General features: G+C 49.1%; 1 protein-coding gene across 3 annotated transcripts in view; it reads left to right on the top strand.

Moving 5' to 3' along the window:
• Nucleotides 1-20,109, top strand: part of PLCH1 (phospholipase C eta 1) — a 52,850-nt gene extending 32,741 nt beyond the window's left edge. Inside the window, exons 7-24 of one of the 3 annotated variants that reach the window (XM_056498983.1) lie at nucleotides 316-409; nucleotides 1,706-1,909; nucleotides 3,501-3,621; nucleotides 4,426-4,597; nucleotides 6,067-6,174; nucleotides 6,740-6,901; nucleotides 7,982-8,053; nucleotides 10,618-10,709; nucleotides 11,322-11,422; nucleotides 11,622-11,801; nucleotides 11,891-11,998; nucleotides 12,517-12,641; nucleotides 13,058-13,142; nucleotides 13,628-13,774; nucleotides 14,180-14,259; nucleotides 15,458-15,517; nucleotides 15,981-16,341; nucleotides 17,114-20,109. In XM_056498983.1, the coding sequence (XP_056354958.1) occupies nucleotides 316-409; nucleotides 1,706-1,909; nucleotides 3,501-3,621; nucleotides 4,426-4,597; nucleotides 6,067-6,174; nucleotides 6,740-6,901; nucleotides 7,982-8,053; nucleotides 10,618-10,709; nucleotides 11,322-11,422; nucleotides 11,622-11,801; nucleotides 11,891-11,998; nucleotides 12,517-12,641; nucleotides 13,058-13,142; nucleotides 13,628-13,774; nucleotides 14,180-14,259; nucleotides 15,458-15,517; nucleotides 15,981-16,341; nucleotides 17,114-19,203 (4,362 nt within the window). In that variant the 3' untranslated portion in view covers nucleotides 19,204-20,109. The remainder of the gene's footprint in view (nucleotides 1-315; nucleotides 410-1,705; nucleotides 1,910-3,500; nucleotides 3,622-4,425; nucleotides 4,598-6,066; nucleotides 6,175-6,739; nucleotides 6,902-7,981; nucleotides 8,054-10,617; nucleotides 10,710-11,321; nucleotides 11,423-11,621; nucleotides 11,802-11,890; nucleotides 11,999-12,516; nucleotides 12,642-13,057; nucleotides 13,143-13,627; nucleotides 13,775-14,179; nucleotides 14,260-15,457; nucleotides 15,518-15,980; nucleotides 16,342-17,113) is intronic. The other 2 variants (XM_056498984.1, XM_056498985.1) reach the window with 2 other exon arrangements.
• Nucleotides 20,110-22,489: the final 2,380 nt, after the last annotated feature.

The following is a 22,489-nucleotide window of genomic DNA, read 5'->3' as shown; positions in this document are numbered from 1 at the left end:
ATAGTGAACTCCCTTGGAAGTAATGAAATCATAGGAGTGGAAAACGCATGAAAATGAAATCCAAGCCTGCCAAATCTTTTTGCATGTCTAAGAAGATTATATTAAAGAATATAATGTCATAGTTCTCATTTCAGTAGTATTGCCCAGTACAACTATTAAAGCTGCTAAACAGCTAATTTTCATTTTGACACTAAAATGACATAGGTTTTAATTGATAGGTACCTCTCTCTCCTATTTGTCTCCTCCAAGTTAGGTAGATTTTCACATGCTGGTGACATTTAAACTAAGAGTACCTCCACTGTTGTTTTTGTGCAGATGAATAATGTGACACCAGAATATTGTCTGGACATCATACAGAAGTTTGAAGTGTCAGAAGAAAACAAGAAGCAAAATGTTCTTGGGATTGAAGGTAGAAGTTTTGATTTCAGAGTGAGTTTTGTCTTGCTGTGCTGCAGAGGAGGAGAAGTGCTGTGATGGTGTTTTGGTGAGGCTTTTGCTGTTTGCCTGTGACACCAAGTGCCCTGGATCAGCAGTGGGGAGTGTGGGTGTGTTTGTGAGCCAGGGGGGAGATGTGAGTGGGTGTGGTGAGGCAGCAGCTCTCCAGCCCTGCATCCCAGCCATCCTATGCATGCCTGAGGCTGTGGGCATTTATTGCCCACTCTGTGTTTGTAAGACAAACACAAACTGTCCTGTACCATGCAGTTTATCTGGAGCCTGCTCCCAGTGAGGGTAATGAAAGCCAAGTGTTCATTCTGCCTTGGCTCTGGAGATCTGGGATCCTGCACAATCCATTCATTTATGCCTCTGTGAAATAGTGTGGATAGTTGCATTTTCATTCAAATCAGGTTTTAATACCTGATTCCCATTGTTTGTGAAAGCAGTTGTAAATTGTATGTTTATTCAGAATCCAACTTGGTATCAAATCAGCCTCAGAGCTGGGATGAAATAGATTAAATGCCATGGTGTGTTCCTTTGCCCAGAAGGAAGCTTCCTTGGAGCAGCATAATGCTGATTTGGGGAGGAGGGAAGTAGGAATCTTCCTCCACGTGGTATTTAAATCCTCCTGAAGGGTATGGCCTCCCTTCAACAAGCTTCTGCTGTGACCCAGGGCGCTGCACTCAAACCAAAACAAGGAAAGTAAAACAAACAAGCTGTGGCACTTCAACAATATTTCTGCAAGCATTTCTGCTCCTCTTAACCTGCTGCTGCAGCTGCTTTTATCTCTCAGCTGCTTTCATGGCTGCACTATGCTCTGCAAATATTTAACATATTTCATTCTTAAAGGAGGTATTTTTAAAGCTTTCTCTGTTCAGTGCTGCTCTCATTTTAGAGGGTATAAATCAAGGACCATCTTCTTGAATAAACTTACAGAAAAAAGAAAACTGTGAAGATGGCTGGGTCAGTGACTTGGCTGCTGATCCACGGCTCTGCTTTGGGTGGCTGCTGCCTTGTGTGCCCCATCCATGCTCAGGGTGCTGCCATCCATTTTTAAATTTTAAACCTGCCTTGCTTAAGGAGTGGCAGCAAGGAATTCTGTTCAAAAAAGACATTTGGTTCTGAGCTGTGTGGCCTCTGGAGTCCATCCCCACTGTCAGTGCTCAGCTTTGGGAGGACTCTCCTGGCGGTGCCATGTCCCCAGCGTGTCCCTGGCGTGTCCCCAACGTGTCCCTGCCGTGTCCCCAACGTGTCCCTGCCGTGTCCCCAGGCTTCACCAGCTTCATGCGCAGCCCGGCCTGCGAGGTGTCCAACCCGCTGCACCGCCACGTGCACCAGGACATGCAGCAGCCCCTGTGCCACTACTTCATCGCCTCGTCCCACAACACCTACCTGAGCGGGGACCAGCTGCTCTCGCAGTCCCGCGCTGACATGTACGCCCGCGTGCTGCAGGCCGGCTGCCGCTGCGTGGAAGGTGGGTGCGGGGCCGGGAGGGGCTGCACTGGGGCTGGGAGGGGCTGTACTGGGCTGTGTGGGGCTGCACTGGGGCTGTACTGCGCCAGGAGGGGCTGCACTGGGGCTGGGAGGGGCTGGGAGGGGGTGCACTGGGGCTGGGAGGGGCTGGGAGGGGGTGCACTGTGCCATGACGGGCCGTGAGGGGCCGCACTGGGGCCGTGAGGGGCCGCACTGGGGCCGTGAGGGGCCGCACTGGGGCCGTGAGGGGCTGCACTGGGGCCATGAGGGGCTGTGAGGGGCTGCACTGGGGCCGTGAGGGGCCGTGAGGGGCTGCACTGGGGCTGTGAGGGGCTGCACTGGGCCGTGAGGGACTGCACTGGGGCCGTGAGGGGCTGCACTGGGGCCGTGAGGGGCTGCACTGGGGCCGTGAGGGGCTGCACTGGGGCCATGAGGGGCTGTGAGGGGCTGCACTGGGGCCGTGAGGGGCTGCACTGGGCTGTGAGGGGCTGCACTGGGGCCGTGAGGGGCCGTGAGGGGCTGCACTGGGCCGTGAGGGACTGCACTGGGGCCGTGAGGGGCTGTGAGGGGCTGCACTGGGGCTGTGAGGGGCTGCACTGGGCCGTGAGGGACTGCACTGGGGCCGTGAGGGACTGCACTGGGGCCGTGAGGGGCTGCACTGGGCCGTGAGGGACTGCACTGGGGCCGTGAGGGGCTGCACTGGGGCCGTGAGGGGCTGCACTGGGCTGTGAGGGGCTGCACTGGGGCCGTGAGGGGCCGCACTGGGGCCGTGAGGGGCCGCACTGGGGCCGTGAGGGGCCGCACTGGGGCCGTGAGGGGCCGCACTGGGGCCGTGAGGGGCCGCACTGGGGCCGTGAGGGGCCGTGAGGGACTGCACTGGGCTGTGAGGGGCTGCACTGGGGCCGTGAGGGGCCGTGAGGGGCCGCACTGGGGCCGTGAGGGGCTGTGAGGGGCTGCACTGGGGCCGTGAGGGGCTGCACTGGGGCCGTGAGGGACTGCACTGGGGCCGTGAGGGACTGCACTGGGGCCGTGAGGGACTGCACTGGGGCCGTGAGGGACTGCACTGGGGCCGGGAGGGGCTGCACTGGGGCCGGGAGGGGCTGCACTGGGGCTGTGAGGGGCCGCACTGGGGCCGTGAGGGGCCGCACTGGGGCCGTGAGGGGCTGCACTGGGGCCGTGAGGGGCTGCACTGGGCCGTGAGGGACTGCACTGGGGCTGTGAGGGGCTGCACTGGGGCTGTGAGGGGCTGCACAGGTCTTTAAGGGGCTGCATGGAGCTGCTTTCCCAAGGTAGCTGTAAACATGATTTGAGCTATTACACCTTTGTAGTTTTACATATGAGGAAAAAGCCTCACATTAATACAAGGGAAGAAACAGTTGTAGGATGCAGAATTCTCCTCTGACCTAGGAAAAGTCTGTCCTGTTAGTGAGAGCTCAGCTGGCAGGTGGCAGGAGATGCAGTGAGAGGTGCCAGAGTGGAGTGAACTTGTTGGCCCCTCAGGGTTGAGCAGGTGAACTAAGCTGGCAGCAGGAGCACAGGGATGGATGAGACTGGAGACATCTCTTAATGTGGGGCTTTTCTGCTCTTCACAGTGGATTGCTGGGATGGCCCAGATGGGGAGCCAGTGGTGCACCATGGCTACACCCTGACCTCCAAAATCCTCTTCCGAGATGTGGCAGAAACCATCAATAAATATGCCTTCGTCAAAAATGAGTGAGTGTGGAGCCAGCTTTGAAAAACACCAGTTGTCTGTAGTTAACCCCACACTGAAAAACCATCAAGCCCAGGAAGTGCAAAGATCCCTTTAAACGCATCAGGGTTGATTCTGTTCCCCTGTTTATTGCCCATGTTGTGTTTATTGTTCAGCAGCACGAGCTCTTCCCATCAGCTGAGGGACAGAGTTCTGCCTAAGTTGAACCTTTTGTGTTCTTAAACTCAGTAAGGCTTTGGGCAGCCTGACATTGCTGATTATCTTCAACAGAACTTCCCACTCACATCCACAGGGAAGTTCTCCTGAAAAATCAATACTGTGATGTTCTCTTACTGCTGAAAATACTTTATTTCAGCAGAAAAATTGAAAAGCTGTCATGTGTAGAGTGAGGAAATACTGAGGTGTGGGATAGTGTTCTGAATCTGTTTCATTTGCCATGGTGCTTCATAGCAGTTTATTATGAAAACTGTGGACTTTACCATATATATATTTACAAAGAATAGTCTCAAATTATGAGTGGGTGTAGAGAATTTTGAGTAGTTTAAGGAAAATAAAAGGAAAATATTTCCTTTTCTTTATTTAAAAAGAAAAAACACCCAAGAATAGGTGTGTGGGAAAGAAACAACCAAGCCCAAAAGATTGGTGTTATTGATGAGAAATTTCAAGGTAATACTTCCAAAACTAAAGAAGATGGTTTTCAAGAGTTTAGAAAACAGTGGGGCAAATTTGTGGAAGAACTCAGCTGTTCCTTTGATGGGTGGGGTGGTAGGAATGCAGCTGTGACAGTGTCTGGGATTGGTTTCCAGGTTTCCAGTGATACTGTCCATTGAAAACCACTGCAGTATTCAACAGCAAATGAAGATTGCCCAGTACCTGAAGGAGATATTTGGTGACAAACTGGACTTGTCATCTGTGAACACTGAAGATCCCAGACAGCTTCCCAGCCCTCAGGATCTAAAAGGGAAAATCCTAGTGAAGGTAACTTGCTGCTGGGCATGTTCAGAATGCAACAAAAGTCAGCTTGTGGTATTTATTGTGGATTTTCTTTGGAGGACCAGTTCATATCCCTTCAGCATCTAAACATTATCTGACAGCCCTTCCTTGGACAAAGCACTTTGGAGTGACAGAAGAAGTGAGGATTTCCTGCCTTTGCCCTCACCCAGCTCAGGGGATGGAACTCTGTTCATGGTTCATCTGTGTTTATGGGAGAAGAGCAGCTCAGGAGCAGCTGGAGGAGGCCCTGGGGTTGGTGCTCTGTGCAGGATTAATTGTGTGAGCCTCTCACTCCAAAGAGATATGCTCTGAAAGGAATTCCAAAGGAATAGAAGAGGCAAGAAGCACAAGGCAGACCTTTGGGAGGATGATTAATGGAGTTCTGCCCTATTAGATTGTCTATTTACCTGTACACAGGGGAGCAATTATTTCTGTGTGCAGTCTCGGGATACTCTGGCTTTTCCTCTGTCCTTGGTATCAGGCTGGCTGCAGGGATTCCCACTTTGTCTGATGTTAGTTTGAACATGCTGCAGTGCACAGAACAGAGCTGACCCTAAATTAGGAGCCCTTTGATTGCTCAGCCATAATTTTGCATTTCACTGCATCAGTTTTCTGGGGTGGCTGCTGATTAATGAGCTGTGCAAACACGTGGTGTTTGAGGGATCCACAGGAAATGGTGTGGAACATCACTGCTGGGAGAATCCCATGGCCCTGCACTACAGTCAGCAGTGCTGGGTGCTCTGGGTTCTTACCTGGGTTCTGAGCTGGCTTTTCAGCACATCTGAGGTTGTAATTTCAGTGTGATCCTCCAGCTCTCACTGCTGGAGCCCTGTGGGTGCAGACTGCTGTGCAGCTGAGCTGTTTGCAGAATGAGAAATCCTATCTTGAGCATCACAGGATCCCTGCACAAAGCCCTGTCTCCCATCCCCTGCTCAATTTAGGCAGCTCTATTGGAAAAGATAAAATCAGATTTAGGAATCAGTCCCTTGTTGAGAAGCAAGCCAGACTCTCATCTTCTTGCTATTGTTTTTTGCTCTTTTTATATGTTTTTCTTTTGAAAGGCAGTATTGATTCACCAGCTAAACCATTTCAAATAATGGCATAATTTTCATCCTGTAGTGTATATAAAGGGTCATTCTAATAACACTCAGGGATTTAAGTCAGTGTAAAGGTACCAGCATGGAGTGAATTTGACCCAGTCATGAGCAGCAGCATTATTATTTTCAAAATACAGCCTAAAAATCAATCCTCTGCATTTCTGCAGAAATGTGAGTGTCATTCCTGACTCCCACTGATGAAGCAGGTAGGCTGAGAACATTTCTGTGCACAGAAGCCATATCACAGAGGTTTAGGAGGGGATTTGTTTAGGAGCAGATGGTAAAGCAAGAGGAGCAGACTGGGTGCACTAACTAACACTGACCACATTTATTGGGGCTGTTTTTTCCTCATTTTAGGGTAAGAAGTTGCCCTACAGTCTTGGAGCAGATGCTGAGGAAGGAGAAGTTTCAGAAGAGGACAGTGCTGATGAAATTGAGGATGACTGCAAGTTAAAGCCCTGCTTTGTATGTGCACACAGTCAGTTCCCAGAGTGTGACAGGCTCTGCATTTCTTACATGCACACTCCATGTCCTACTTAGAGTTGTTAGCAGAGTTTTTCATTCCTAAGTTTTTAATTCCTGTGTCAGGTTCATGCTGTTCTATAGGGTTCATTTTTATTTTAAGTGCCTTATGTAAGAGACTGCTTCGAGTCTGTATAGTCTGGATGACTGTTAACAGGAATTGCTTCCTTTTTTAACTGTTTGGAGCAGGAATCTAATGCTTAGGGTATCTGTAAGTGCATTAGCTGGGGATTCATGCTCTTCTGAAAGAGAAGGTGGGGCTTGTGACAGCTGTGAGGCAGAGAGAGCCTGTGGGCAGCTCCTGGGGGATCTGTGGGGGCTGTGAGCTGAGCTGAGAGGACTGAGGGGAAAAGGAAAGGGAAATGGCAGGGAAAACCACAGGCAGAAAGGCAGGATTATGCAAGGAGCCTTTTCTTGCAGAGGGAAGGAAATGGGAGCACTGTGTGAGCCTGTGTGAGGTGGGATGGACATGAGCACTACTTGAACTGGGTGTCCTGGTGTCTTTCAGAGCAATGGTGCAACACAGCACCAGGTAGAATCTTTCATTCGAACAAAACTGGAATCTCTGCTAAAAGAATCCCAAATCAGGGACAAAGAGGATCCTGACTGCTTCACTGTGAGAGCTCTGCTGAAGGCAACCCACCAGAGTTTCAGTGTGAACCTGAGGCAGGTATGTGGGCTCTCCCTTCCCAGCCCTGGGAGGGCTGCCCAGTGCACTGTGTCTCACACTGATTCAGATGGGAGAGCCAAGAACTGAGGAGCTGGATGCAAACTCCAGGGACATTAAATACAGAGTGAATTTTCTGTGGAGCCAGTGTCACAGAGCTCTTTTCTTGGAGTTACTGTGTAATTGATGGACCAGAAAGGGAGCAACTTGGGTATTTTCCTGTTTTTTTCTACTGGTAATCTATTTTCCTTCATTACTGATCTGCCATTGATTTTTCCCAAATAATTGCTATTAAAAGGAGTAAAAATCTGCTAAAAATTCTTTCTACATGTTACAGAGACTTCCAGCCTGAGCTCTGAGTAAATCTCTGAACACAGGTTATTGATTTTGCTGAGCCCCCAGTGCCCCCATCATCATGAAAGCCCAAAGTGACTCCAGCTCAGCACTGAGCAGGGAATAGCTGGAGTTCACTGAAACACTCACCCAGCTGAAATGCTGGGGGAATATTCTTCAGTTTTGTTTTGCTCTTCAGAAGATGAAGGGCTGTGTGTTCCTGACAGAAGGAGCGAGATGCTGCCAGGAGTTATCCAGCTGATGTCTGGGGGCATGGCTGGGAATGTGGAACTCAGCCTGCAGGCTGCCTGTGAAAAGTCCACATTTATCTGCTGGGAGATTCTTTTTCCTCTCCCCTTTTCCTTTGTGGCTGCTTTCAAGAACACTCAGATGTCTTGGTTTGTTGTTTCTTGCCTGGTTTTGCTAGACTGCTTTTTCTGCATGGTTTGTTGTTGTCTTGAGTGCTAATGTTAATATTTTTCTTTACAGTTAGAAGATTCTAAACAATCAAGTGTACAAAGAAATTAGAAAAGTCCTGTAATGAGATTTTGGATTTCAATTGTTCACAGATCAGACTTTAACTCACTTTGTCTCATTTGCAATAATTTTACTTTCCTAATAATGAACCAGGGTGGCATACAAGGACTTGTATGAGGTTGAAATGCAGCCTTTTGGAGACTGTAGCAGACTCTTTAAAGACATTTCTGTAGGGATTTAGTTACACTTTTTATTGCACTTTTTCCTGCACAGAACCTGGACACAAAGGAAGGTGGAAAAAAGTCTCATGGTCGATCATTAATGGGCAACTTTGGCAAACACAAGGTGAGTGAAATAAATGAGAGCTGAGGTTGCTGTTCTAGGACTGGCAGCATTCCAGAGACCCTGGCAAGGTTTTACTGCTCCAGACAAGTGTGCTGGGCATGGGGACAGCAATGAGGGAGCCTGTGTGATTACACTTGGTGTCTTAATTCTGTTCAGATGACTGAGAACCAACCTTCTCACATGGCTAAAGAATCATCTTTATTCATCCTGAGGAATTGCTGTTTTTCTGATCAAACTTGCAGCAGCAGAAGAGCAGCATAGACAAATGTCTGGGCATATCTTGTTTGCCACAGAGCTGACAGTGCCTGGTTTGGTCAGGGCCCAGTTTTGCTGTGTCCCACCCTGGGCAGGGCTGTGCTGGGACTGTCCCTGCTCCCAGGGGCTGAATCTGGGCTCCTGCTCTGTGCAGATGTGCTCTTCCTCATCTCCTCCTGCTTTTCATGTCCTGGTTGTGTTTGTGCAGCTGCTGGGTTGGATTCTCTGCTCTGCTGCTCCTCAGTGGTGTCTCCACTGGCCCAGGCAGGAGCTGAGAGCTCTCATTTCACAGCTGGGCACAGAGCACACACAAGGGACAGTGCCCACGTTTCCTCCCATCCCCATATCCTGACAAAAGTGCTCCTGTCATCTGCCTCCCCTGTTCCCACACTCCCAGGTGCCCTGAGCCTTGGATTTACAGCCTCAAAGAGCTGCTGCACTGCCAGCTCCCTTCCTCCTGAGCCACTGGGAGCTGCAGGGGGTGACTGGGCAGAGGCAGGTCCACAGCCCTGTCCCTGTGCCACCAGCAGCCCCTCTGCCCCAGCCTGCCTGACTCTGCTCTTCTGCTCTGTGCTCTCCATGGTGAGGGCTGCACTGAGCTTTGGGACTGATAATCTGAGCAGTATTTTATGATTAAGAGGCATTTCAAAGAACTTAATCAGCCACCAGTCCATCTGCCCTGAAGCCAGCTAGGAGCCATCAAAAACTCCCTAAGCAGACAGTACCAGACTCATATTTCCACTTCAGCTCCAAGCTTACATCATTTAAAGTGCTCATGTTCCCTTCAGCACCCTTAGCTCAGTGCAGGTTCCCCCCTCATCCCTGAGAGTGGGCACTGCCCATGGCACCCTGTGCTTGCTGCTGGCCACACAAATCCTGGAATGTCACAGGCAAACGTCAGCCACTGCAATCTGCTGCTTATGCTGAGGGCTGGAAAGTCTGTCAATAATTTAATTACTTCAGCTAGTTATCCTAATGGATGTAGCAGGTTGGAAAGCCCATTCATTTCATCTCTGCTGAAAAAAAATAAGGGTATATATAGATTTTTTTTAATTTTTTTTTTAAATTGTGATTGTATTGTAGACTGAGGCAACACAGACATCCTGTAACTGCCCCCTGGTGCCTTTCTAGCTGAAGGGATGCCTGGGAAGTCTGGTTACTATTGATATTTTTGCAGATACAGAATTATCCACCCAACAATATTGACACATGACTTTTTCAGCCAGCTCTTGTGCCAAATGAATAAACTCTTTAAAAACTACCAGGGGAGGTACAAAGACACTAAAACTGGCAGTTCCTGAAAGTTAACTGCATGGAACATGCTCAGTGCAGACCTGCAGACTCCAAAGTAAACCATGCAAATGATTTCCAATATAGTCAACTTCATGTCAAAAAACATGAAAAACCAAACACAGAAATTATGTCCAGTACAGTGTATGACAGGAGGAAAGAAATCTGTGCTCAGTGAGCCATGTGCAAAAGGATAAGGAGCTCTCAGTTATATTAATTACCTCTTGATGAGAAGGGAATTAAATAACTCTCACCTGAAGCTGTGTTTAGCATTACAAAAGATGTAGTATTGTAATTGGAAACTGTTAAATCACAGGTGCCTATGAAAAAATGAGATTTTGAGGTTTTAATTTTTTTTTTTTTTGTCATAGCTGTTTTCTTTGTAGTGTAATAATTTAGAATCACTTGAATATTTGTATGTGGCTCAAAATGGAACAGGAAGATGATGTTTGAACATTTTGTCCAGACTCTGTTCACACATTCACTTAGGAATATGTTTAATTTTCTAAATTGGGGGGAAGCAGAAGTGGGCAGAAGCAGTGCACTGTTTATTTAGACCCTGCTGTGTGTTGCTGCTCGTTAGATATGACACAATCCCCTGGGATTTCAGCAGGAGCAGTGCCCTGCAGCCAGGGGAGCAGTGTTGGCCTCTGGTGTTGGGAGGGAGCAGGGCAGGTGCAGAGCACAGAGTGGCCTGTGCTGGACATACCCATGGCAGAAATAACACCCTGAGGGCTGGCTGGGCTGGCAGCACACAGAAATAACACTGAGGGCTGGCCAGCACACAGAAATAATGCCCTGAGACCTAGCCAGGCTGACAGCACACAGCTGCTCACAGCCACAGCTGGAATCCCTGCCATGGGGTGCAGTGTGCTCTGTGCTGGTTTTCTTCCCCACAGCAGGGAAACTCTGCTGGGCCAGCCCCAGGGCTCCCTTTTGTCCCTGGAGCTGCAAACTCAGCTCACTCTCCTGTGTGTCTGGAGCCCCAGCTGACTGACCCTGCCTGGCTCTCTCCACAGAAAGCTGCAAAGGCAGCCAAAGCCCCCAGCGCCTCGGACGACGAGGAGAGCCAGCAGCACCCTCCTGGCAAGGAGCTGGGGCAGCCCCACAGGTGAGCTGGAGCCCCTCAGGTAAAGGCAGGGCTGCTCAGTGCCACCAGCTGTGAGGCTGTGCCGTGTGTCTGTGTCACATCTGTCACATGTGATGTGACTGTCACACCTGACAGCTGTGGCTTTGCTGTGAGCCTCCTGTTTTGTAGCCTGTCACAGACTGCAAGCAGCAATTACCCTGCAGCTGCAGAGAAGTGTGACAGCTCCACTGCTCGTGGGATGCCAGGCTCTGTTTTACCTGCTGCAAACAGTGCTCAGAGCACACTGTGCAGGGTAAAGGAGCACCACAGCCAGGCAACTTTATTGCATCTGAGAATGGAAAAAAAAGCAATCAAAGAAGTGCCACTGAGAATGTGTCTGCTGTCAGTGAAATGCTCCTCAGTTTTGTCTAGAACAACCATGATACAGCCATTTCATTAAATGAAAAATTTTGTTTGTGTGGATGGGCTGTGGATGTAGAGGGGAGCAGTCATCACAGAACCTTCTCCAAGGAGGTTGCCACCCAAGGTTCCCTGCTCACAATTGTTCATTTCCTAGTTATTGAAGAGAACAGCAAGGGGGATTGAAATGCACCTTCAGTCCTGCAAGTGGCCCTTGTTGTTTGCTGTACCCAGCAGGCTCGCCCGCCGCAGGAAGACAGTGAAGCTGTGCCGGGCCCTGTCTGACCTGGTGGTGTACACCAACTCTGTGGCTGCCCAGGACCTCGTGGATGATGGTATGGGGCTGGCACGGGGCTGGCATGTCCCTTGTCACTTGTGAGAGAATGGGGCTGGGTGCTGCTGTTAGGGTGGCACTGGGCTGGCATGTCCCTTGTCACTTGTGAGAGAATGGGGCTGAGTGCTGTTGTTAATGTGGCACAGGGCAAAGCCTGGGACTGTTTGTCACCTGTCTGTTGGTTGTACCCTGGCACACAGGCTCCACAGGGAACGTGCTGTCCTTCAGTGAGAACAGAGCCCACCAGGCAGTGCAGCAGAAGGCTGAGCAGTTCATGCTTTACAACCAGAGGCAGCTGACCAGGGTCTATCCCTCAGCCTATCGGATCGACTCCAGCAACTTCAACCCTGTTCCTTACTGGAATGTGGGCTGCCAGCTAGGTAGGAGCTGCATGAAACACCTCCTTCCCTTTTGTGGGTGTGCCAAGTAATGTTATCTTTATTAATGACACCTGACTTCTCTCTTTCAGTGGCCCTGAACTACCAGTCTGAGGGACGTGTGATGCAGTTAAATGAAGCAAAATTCAGGGTAAATGGCAACTGTGGTTATGTCCTCAAACCTCAGCAGATGTGCAAAGGTAAGGTTCCAGGGTAGTTATCACTGTACCTGCCAGGCCTCTCACAAAGTGTCCTTTACAGTGAAGGCACAGGAAAAGAAAGTGCAAACAAATAAAGAATCTTTCATATTTCCATGCACTCACAGCTCTTAGACTTGCACCAGTGTGCAATCTCTTACTGAGATATATATAGATATACATATGTGTGTATATTTTGAGGTCTTTGCCTTATTTATGTGTGTTTAAAAAATAAAAAGGGGTCCTAGGATGACCAGCTGCAGGAAAGTAGAACAAACTCTGCAGTGGCCCGGGGCAAGTATCCAGGGCTTGGTCCAGCTCTGCCTTGGAATCACATCAACAAGGGCTGCTCCACTCAGAAAACTCTGTAAGAAAGAGGAGGAGAATTTTAAAATTACTGAGCAGCTGCTCCATACTCACAGTTTCTCATTTCTGACTGAATTTGCCTGTCTGTGTGTCTTGGGAGTGATGATTATTATGTGTATGTTTTTCCTTACACTCTCATTCTTGCCATCTTTCAGGCACATTCAACCCCTACTCTGCTGACCCACTTCCTGCCAGTCCTAAGAAGCAGCTCATTCTGAAGATCATCAGTGGGCAGCAGCTGCCCAAGCCTCCAGACTCAATGCTGGGGGACAGAGGAGAGGTGAGATGCTTTTCCAGGGGAGCTCCTGTAGTGACATGGTAGTGTCTGACTCAAACCTTCTCCTTATTCAGATACACCAGCACATTTCAGATATTGTCAAGCTTTTGGTCACTAAATACTACCCTTCCCCCAGCCTGTACTTGTGATGTGTAAGAACTGATTTTTTTTGTATTTTAGAGGGTGACTTTTATAAAAATTAGTCACAGCTGTCCATAGCTCTTGAGGCAAACCATACATCAGCATGGATTTCATGGAACCAATTCCCATGATAATTGAAAATTCATGTCAATCAAAGGGGTTTGAATTCTCATATGAATTTAAATCAACTCTCTCCATTGTTTTTTTAAAATTCACTTTCATTTGTAGGCTTGCTTTTAAAATACTGTGTTTTAAAATACTGTGTTTTTGAAAAACAGATAATAGATCCCTTTGTTGAGGTGGAGATTATTGGGTTACCTGTTGACTGCTGTAAGGATCAGACCAGGGTGGTGGATGACAATGGTAAGATAATCTAAGAGATTTCTTCTTCATAGAGTAAAATCTTAAATTAGTATAAATGAATCAGTATGTCTTATTGCTTTCTAAATTGCAAAGTGTTTTATCTGATGAAATCAAATTATTGTATTTTAACAAACTATTTCTGCTTCCCAGACAGAATTTCTGGTGTGGAGACAAGTTCGAGGTGAAGGGCAGGAGTTGTTCCCCACATTGTCTTTTAACAGAATTGTTCTTAAATCTCCTTTACCCAGCAATTCCAAATCTGTCTGTATCTATATCTGTATCCATCTCAGTGCTTGCCTGGGTATCCCTGCCAGCTCCCATGCAGACCCATTTTGTTTTAACAGCAATCCTAGAGGCAGATCTGTCACGTGTAATGACTGACACGATGGAACTGTCACTGCTGCTGCTGCTTGTGTCCTGTGCCTCTTGGGAGCTGAGGCAAGCACTGGCTTTGTCTCCCCAAGCCTGTCCTGTTTGTCCTGCAGGGTTCAATCCTGTGTGGGAGGAGACCCTCACCTTCACCATCCACATGCCTGAGATGGCCCTGGTGCGCTTCCTGGTCTGGGACCACGACCCCATTGGCAGGGACTTTGTGGGGCAGAGAACTGTGGCCTTCAGCAGCCTCGTGCCTGGTGAGTGCCCTGCTCCCCTGGGACGGGATCCACCTCACACAAGAAGGGCATTGCCAGCAGACATGATAGATTTTATAAATGTTCATCTCTGTTCATCTCTGGGACTTCATGTAGGGCTTGGACAGCTCTTCTGTTCTCTTAGGATGCTTTATGCACCATTCCTCACAGGAGTTTGCCTGTCTGTGCTTTAGGAAATTACTGCTGGTGTGTTTTTTATAATTTGGGTGCAATTTGTACTGGAGTCAGAAAACCTGTGAGGATACCAGAGAAGTTTGCTAAAGGCACCAGGTCGCTTCCTGTGTACACATCACTTTTACAGACAGTCATTGCTAGCTGGGCATAAAATGCAGACTGCTGGTTCTTGGTGATGGTTTGTGGGAAATATTTCTGTTTCTGTTTCCCCAGGCTATCGCCACGTCTATTTAGAAGGACTGACAGAAGCTTCCATATTTGTTCATATAATCATTAATGAGACCTATGGAAAGGTAGGTACAGCTGGAAATTTACATCCCCCTTCTGATAAAAATGGATTTAAATGTACCCCAGAACCTCCCAGGATTTGTGCTGGAGTGCCCAGGAGGCTCAGAGTGTGGGGGGGCTTCCTTGCAGGAGATCAGCAAGGAAACTCCACCATACCATGACTCCACTCTTGCTGTGCACACACTTGCAGATGTTCTCACTGTTAGCACCTAACAATTATCTTGTCAAGGTACATTTCTTCAGTGTGCTAAACTGATCTTATTTTGGAAGTAGATCTTGAGAACTATGGCTGCACCAAAACGTTGTATTTGACAAGCTATTTTTAGCAGCTAATTGATTTTGCTTTTGTGCAAGTGTGCCAATTTTAGAATGTTTTTAAAGTGAAAGTGAAAGCACAATGCTTTTCCTGTGTTTTCAGCTGCCTTCCTTAGCTGTGTGCATGTGGAGATAAGCAGCACCAAGAAATTAAGGCCATGTTCAGCATGATGCTAAAGTAAAATACCACCTTTGCAGTGATTTAAGAAATGAAGATCAACACAAAAACCTGACCCTTGTGAGGTTTGAGGTTGCAGAGGACACTCAGCCCTCAGTCTTTGTGCCTTCTGAGAGGATGCAGAGAATGTCCTGACAAACATGAACCCAAAGTTGTGCAGTACCCACAGAAAGCTCAGGGGAACAGAGAGATAACAGCAGAGAGAAGGGCCCACGGCTGAGATTTGCTCTTGTCCAGATCCTCCCAGCTCCACTTGCTTTCTCCTTGCTGATCCCATCAGATCACAGGATGGGATCATTGTATGTGCACATCTGGACACATCTGTGAAATCACATCCCTTGGGGATGGTTTGCAGGGGCCTGTCTGGCTGCTGCCCTGGTAAAAACAGATATGCTCAAGAAAACCAGCAGAGTGTAACTCCAAGGGGAGGCAAGAGGAGCAGGATTCAGTCGCTGTCCCTGGGTGTGCTCACCTGATGGTGCTCTGAATGAATGATGGGGCTGCACTGCTGTTTCTCACAGGCTGGGTTTGCATCCCTGAGTGAGGAGATCTGCTCACTTCCTGGGGGACATATGTTAAACCAAGAAATAGTTTTAAATGGTTTGCTGTGGAGTGGTTCTATTTACAGCTGATGTACTGATACCTTATTTGCTTGTGTGCAATCTTGAAAACATTAGCCAAATGGATTTGCATTTCTTTTTGCCTTTCAGTGGAGCCCTTTAATCCTCAATCCCAGTTACACAATAATGCACTTTCTAGGAGCCACAAAGGTAGAGCTCATGAGCATGCACTTTGCACTTGCTGGGCAGAGTTTCCAGTGGTTCCCAATCGCATGATCTGCAACTGCCAAACTGGAACCATTCTCCATGCAGGCTCTGAAACATCTGAATATTGCTTTGATGCAGCCCATGCATAGAAAACTCCACGTTAATGTGCAGCTGTCAGTGCTGAGCATTTCCTAGAGCCTTGTCAGCTCCCATTAGGAGGCTGAGCAAAGTCTCTGGTAACTGTGGCAGGCTGCCATCCTAATGAGGAGAGAGGCAGGCATGCATGAATCTATGGAGAGCTGTGCTGGGAGCTCCTTGCTCAGAGTAGCTGTGAGTGGCGTGGTGTGAATTTTTGCTTTGCTGCGTTTGAACTTTGTGCCCATCGCTCATAAGCGCCGTGAGAGCAGCTCAGTGGCCGGTGGGCGAGCGTGGGCTCAGGCCAGGCTGTGTGTTGCTGTCCCTGCAGAGCAAGCAGCTGATGGGGCTCCGAGGGCTGTTCTCCAAGGCGCCCAAGGCGGGCACCGCCGAGCCCGGCGGGCACCACGTGCGCAAACGCTCCATCGGCGAGCGCATCCTGCGGCGCACGGCCAGCGCCCCCGCCAAGGGCAGGAAGAAGAGCAAGATGGGCTTCCTGGAGGCTGCTGACATCAGGGACAGTGCCTCTGAGCCGGCTGACCTGAAGGACAAGGAAGGGGTGCTGCGGCGGCCCAACCGCACCCTGCAGGCGCGCCCTGCCTCCATGCCCGTGGACAGGTTCCTCATGGTGGAGCTGCCCTGCCCAGCAGAGGCCACCGCCCAGGAGGCCAAGGAAGAGGAAAGCACTTCTGGTAAGATGCTTCCAAAATTTCTTTTGGTGAATGGTCAGGGATCCCCTTGCTTCTTCCGAGAGTACCTGATTTCTAGCAAGCATTACAAGCGGTATCTGTTATGCCAAGTTTACTTCTGTAGTCCCTGCTTCATTAAATCTCCAAAGGAATGAGTCACAGAGCTCAGATTTGGCATAGAAAGACAAGAGGATTGGTGGAAAAAACATCCAATATGTGTTTTTTGAGGAATTCAAACCCTTGCCCTTGTGAATGCTGCTTGCTGGTAGAAGATCCAAATGAAATCCTTGTACTGTAACACTTGGCAGTAACCACATGTATAAAGCAGTCTGGAGTCCATCTACTCGATGCTTTGGACTCAGCTTGAAGCATGCATCTTGTTTTCAAGTGTTGTGTGTTTTAACAGAGCTGTTTTGTTCTGTCTTTATTGCCACGCTTCTTTATAGTACAAATGTGACTAGGAACACAGCTGAAGGTAATGCCACGTGCAAGCTATGATGTGGTACCTCATTAACATTACTTACAACAAATATTACATCACCTGCTTGATGTAATAGACATCCCAAGGAAAGTTCAATGAAGTGCCTGCAGTTGTATTTTTCCATTTATTCATGTCACTCAGATAATTTGTACTAAACCTGCACAACCCCATGGTTAAGTTCTGTCACAACTGTACCTAGTTTTGCGTTCTCCATTTGTCTGTCAAAGACAAAATAGCTGTTGATAGACAGGGCAGAGTGTTGTATGCCACTAATATGTTTCTCATTTAATTTAGCCAACAGTGATGACAATACAAATGAGAAGGAAACAAGCTTGAAAGAATTGGTTTTTCCACATTCCGAGCAAAAGGCAAATGTATCAAATTCAGCATCTCAGTTCAAGAAGGAGAATGACCAGAGGGATTCTACAGTTGACTCTTTAGTACCACCTCCACAGGAGCAACCTGAACATTTGGTTTTTGCAAATGGTGTAGCTCAAGCAAACCACCTTGTGGACTACCAGGAGAATCATCTTTCTGATGGAACTGTCCCCCTCATGCAAGACTCTGAACTTCCCACAGAAAAATCACACCACAAAACCTGTGCAAACAGTAAAAAGGAAGATGACACAAAAGGATCCAAGGAAGGGAAAATCAGTCTCATGGGGACTTCTCTTTTTCAGAAAGCACAAGCAGAGAATCACAAATACGACACGAAGAAAAGCACTGCAGCACCTCTTTCCCTTTCTCCTGCCGTGTGCTCTGAGGGCCCTGACTGTCACTCCACGGGGGCCCTGCAGGACAGTGACATTTCTCACCTCATTGATGAAGTGTCTCTCTCGACAGAGAGCGAGCTGGACAGTGCTGTGTCCGCTCTGCTCGGGCAGCTCGATGGCACAGATGACCAAACTGCCCTTGTCCCTGTCTCCAGCCCCCCTGGCAGCAGCAGCCAGACCCCCAGGCTGGGGGCTGCACTCCCACAGCTGTTTGCTGCAGACCTGAGCAGCCCCTGCAGGCACAACTTCACTCCCACAAAAGCCAACAAATGCCCTTCAGTCTCCACTCCGGACACAGCCGTGCTCTCCAGCCTGGAGGATGCAGAGTGTTCCACGTACACAATTATCCACGAGCCACCTCCAGCTTCTGAATGCAAGAACCACAGAGAGCTCGTCTGCAATAATAGATTAAATAGTCTGGAAAGTAACTTGCCTGGCTCTTCTTGTTCTTCATCCCTCTCTTTGCTAAATGCAAATCCCAAAAGGAATTGTGCTACAAAAACTGGACCAAGCTGGGAAGCCCCTGAGTCTGCCAGTTCTTTGGGTTCCAACAGCCTCATCTTTGAGGAGGCGCTGGGCCCTGGGGAGCACTCGGACAGCAGCAGCCTGCTGGAGGTGGATGGGGACTGCCAGGAGCTCCTGGTGACCACCTGTGAGTACAGACGGGAGGACTTGAGCCAGCTGGCTTCTCCTCGGAGCCTGAGGCAGCAGCAGGAGCCTGGGCACGCTGGGGACAGGACCTCGGGGAGCAGCTGCACTGCTGCCCAGCACTGCTCTGAGAGCTGCAGGGCTGCAGGGGGGCAGCTCCCTGTCCCTGTATGTGACAGAACCGGGGGTCTGTGGCAGCAGCAGCAGCTCCCTGTCCCCGTGTGTGACAGCAGCAGGGGTCTGTGGCAGCAGCAGCAGCTCCCTGTCCCCGTGTGTGACAGCAGCAGGGGTCTGTGGCAGCAGCACTCGGAGCAGCACAGGGCCACAGTCTGTGCCCCCCTGCTCCCGTTCCCCCCACACCCGGCCATCCAGCACAGCAGCCCCTGCAAGTCCAAGAGTCTGGGAGACCTGACCTCGGAGGACATTTCCTGCAACTTCGAGAGTAAGTATCAGTACATCAGCAGGAGCTTCATCTCCTCGGGCCTGAGGGACAGGAGGGCGGCCGCGGTGCAGGGCGTGCGGCCGCACTCGACGGACGCGCTGACGGAGCAGCTGCGGCGGCTGCTGTCGCTGGAGCAGGAGGAGAGCCGGGAGCCGCTGTGCCCCCGGCAGACGGAGCAGGACTGCCCGCGGGCCCTGGTGAGGAAGCTGTCGTCCCGCAGCCAGAGCCGGGTGCGCAACATCGCCAGCCGCGCCCGGGAGCGGCAGGAGGCGGCGGGCAAGCAGCGGCCGTGCGAGGGCGGCGCCGCGCCCGCGGTGCTGCTGCGGAGCAAGGCCGGGGCGCACGGCGTGAACCGGCACTCCACCGGCTCCTACATCGGCCGCTACCTGCAGGGCTGCGCCGGGGAGCGCCGCGGCGTGCCCGAGGGCTCCTGCTCCGCCCTGCAGAGCGGCTGCGGGGAGCTGCCGCCGCCGCCCGGGGCCCCCGAGCAGCCCGAGATCTATTTCCTGCTGCGGCTGTGAATCCCCGCGCTGTCTGCAGGGAGGGATGGCGGAGCCCAGCCTGCGCCGGGACTCGGGGGTTCAGTTCTCAGGGGCGGCTGTGGGAGCGATGGGAGCGCTCTGTGTCCTGATGCCGCACTCCAAACCTGACACTGCACCCAAGGCAACGCTGCTTCCCTTGTGTCTTGTCCTCCTGCTTGGAAAAACACTTCTGGTGATCACTTCTGGCCTTTTGTGAGGATTCTCCAAAGCACTGTGGTGTCCGGAATGCTGGACTGGGGCTCGTTCTGCCCAACAGGCAGCGACTCTTCATTAGCATCACTTTGTTGTGGATTGTTATTATGAATTTTACATGTTTTCATGTATGAACTGTGATTCTACAGCAAATGGTTTGTAGAATTAGGGTTAGTCCAGATTTGTGAGTCCTGTGTAGATTTTGTCTTCTGCCCTCTACAGAGTATGACAACGGTTGTCTTCCTTTTTGGTTACTGTGTTGATTTGGGACTGAGTGGAATGTGGCAGTAATTCTGCTTTGATGAATGAAAACACTTATTTTCTGCTTATTTTGTTATGTGTTTTTGCTGTTGGTTGTGTGAGTAGCTTCGGTACAGCAGATCCATTTTCTGTATATTTGTAATTTTATTGCTGTATTGTCGACAGTCAGTGGGATATTTAAACTGACACGGTAGAGTGACTATTTTGGCTGTTCACCTTTTTCTATGAAGGCTGAAAGTGAATTGTGTGAAGGAATCTCAGACACCTAAAGCTTCCCTGTAGGGAACAACATAGCTTTATTTTGGTTGGAAGATACTCTTTGCCTTTGCTGTAAGTTTTTCTGATATGTCAAAGACGTACCTTTTACCTCTTTCTTTTGTAATGCAGAGTATTATTATTCTTGAAAACATCATTAAAATAGATTTTTAAGCACTTGGTTACATGTTCTCTGAAAAAAGTATCTATCCAAATAGATTGGTGCTGAGTCCAGCAGCAGTTAGTGACTGCACACATGTGTCTTGACAGGAGATGCAGGGAGGGAAGAATCTTCATTTCACAGGATGGTTCTTGGCTGGAGGTGGCAGCTGAGCTCTGATCCCCCTGCTGGATCAGGAACCACATTTGAGTTTGACTCTTCCACTCAGGCTCTAACACAGGAGAGTGGCTGTGTTATCACTTGGGAGAGAACACTGGATTTTCTAAACAAAAAGCATTTTCCCATGGAGGAGCAGAACCAAAACTGGATGAATCCCTTAAGCTTTGGACCTGGATTTCTGTCTCCCAGCCAGGATGCAGTTTGGGAGATGTGACTGAGGTGTAGCAACAGTGCCTTGTGAGGAAGCAAATAATATCTCCACTGCAGGAGGTGAAAAAACTTGCTTTAATTGGAATGAATTTAGAAAAATTGTATGGTGCTTGCAGGAGGTCAGGATAGATTATTGCAGCAGAGTTTTATCACATAATCTCATACACTCTTCTCTTAATTTTAGAAATTAATCCAGATTGAGACAGTTCTTTGTGTGACTGTGACATTTGGCTCATGGAGCAGGGCAGGGTTTCTGTAGTGCAGCTGAAGCCAAATACATATCAGCCATTTTATATAGAAATAGAAAAATATATATAATATTTCTTCAGTTTTTAGCTTAAATGAATGAGTTTCATTTTCTCTCATGGAATGGAAGCAATCCACACAAATGTACCTGTGCCCATGCAGCTGCTCCTTGGGAATGTTCCTGCCATGGAGTGTCCTGGGGTACCTGAACCACACTGCTCATCCTCCCTGCCCAGCTGATGTGCTACTGGTGAGTACTGGTGCTGGCAGCCCCAGGCTGCTGTGGGACACTGGGTCAGAAATGTTTGTGTCACTGTGAACTGGGGTCCCAGAAAATCCAACATGTTCTGTGCAGCAACTCCAAACTTCATGAGAATGGGACACTGGGAAACCTGCAAATGCCTCCTCCTCCAGCTGTGTGCCCTGGATCATGAACTGAAAGGACACTGAATTCAGAAATTCAGCATTTCCAGAGCTCAGCCTTTAAACTCTGGGAACATCTGGTGTGTGGATCCCAAGCAGCATTGTACAGAGCCAGGGTTTTAGACATATGGGTGGGACAGACAGCAATCTGCAGTTCAGACATCTAGAAGGCCATTCAATTCATTCAACTCTCCCAAAGTTAATTAAACTGTCTGAACAAGGCTGCAGCTTGTTGAAAATCCATCTAGTGAAGACTTTATTTGGTGCAGAATCTGCACCAAGGCAGAATAAACAATCACTTTAGCCTAGAAAAGGCTAGTGGCTCACATCCTGGGTGAGCAGGCTTAAATTGCTTTGCTAATTCATGAAAGAAGGCATAAATTAAGCTGTTCAAGAATCAGAGAACAGATGGGTTTGGAATATTACTTTTGAGAAATCATATATTTTCGAATTCAAAACCAGAAAGAGTTTCTAGTTCCATTTATTTGATTGTTTACTGGAATGTCAACTGCCCCTGCTTTAAACAGTTGTACAGAATGTTCCAGGTGCTAGGGAGCCATTCCACATCCCTCACTCCTGGCACAGGAGCTCCTGTTCTGACACTGTGCTAGGAGGGCTTTCATCCTGAGCTTCCCATTCATGTCTTATATAAGATAAAGGTATGTAAGAATAAAACATTTCATGAAAGAACAGCCACATTTTCACCCAGGAGCATGTTGGGTCAATTTTGTTCTTTGGACTGATGCTCATTTGGATTTGTTTTGATAAGATTTTAATGCTGTTCCTTTTTGTAGCAGGGAAAATCATGTGCAGGACCCTCAGTCACACAGGAGACAGTGGCACAGTGTTTACACTGATCACAGATCTGCTTAGACATGCAGGAGGAGAAATAAATTGAATTTCTAGCAGAGATTATCTTTTAAAATCTTGTGTTGGTTGAGACAGAAAGAAATTAAAATAAACAGTGCCTGGCTGGCCTAGTTGAGGTGGAATTGTGTGTGTGCAGAAGCAGCTGGTGCAGGGCTTTGTCAGTCCTGGCTTTGGGAATGCTGGGGGTAATGGGCTCTGCAGCACAGCCTTGTCCTTGCCCTGTCACTGCTGCATCCCACAGGGTTTGGAGGCTCCAGCTCCAGCCTGGGGAGCTCTGCAGCCTCTGCAGCTGGAGCCACCTGGATGTGCTGCTCTGGTTCCATGTGTGTGTATGTGTAGTGAAAACACAGGAAAGGGAGGCTGAAAAGGGAGTTTGAGCTTCTGAACAGCCTGAATTTCACTGGTTGCCTGGCTGGGCACTTGCAACCCCATTCCTCAAGGTGGGTGCATGTAAAAGAAATATGAACT

This window comes from Oenanthe melanoleuca, chromosome 9 (assembly GCF_029582105.1).
Source record: "Oenanthe melanoleuca isolate GR-GAL-2019-014 chromosome 9, OMel1.0, whole genome shotgun sequence".
In the NCBI taxonomy this organism is placed as follows: domain Eukaryota; kingdom Metazoa; phylum Chordata; class Aves; order Passeriformes; family Muscicapidae; genus Oenanthe; species Oenanthe melanoleuca.
The sequence above is the reverse complement of the archived record's forward strand: the minus strand, read 5'-3'. Positions and strand labels throughout refer to the sequence as shown.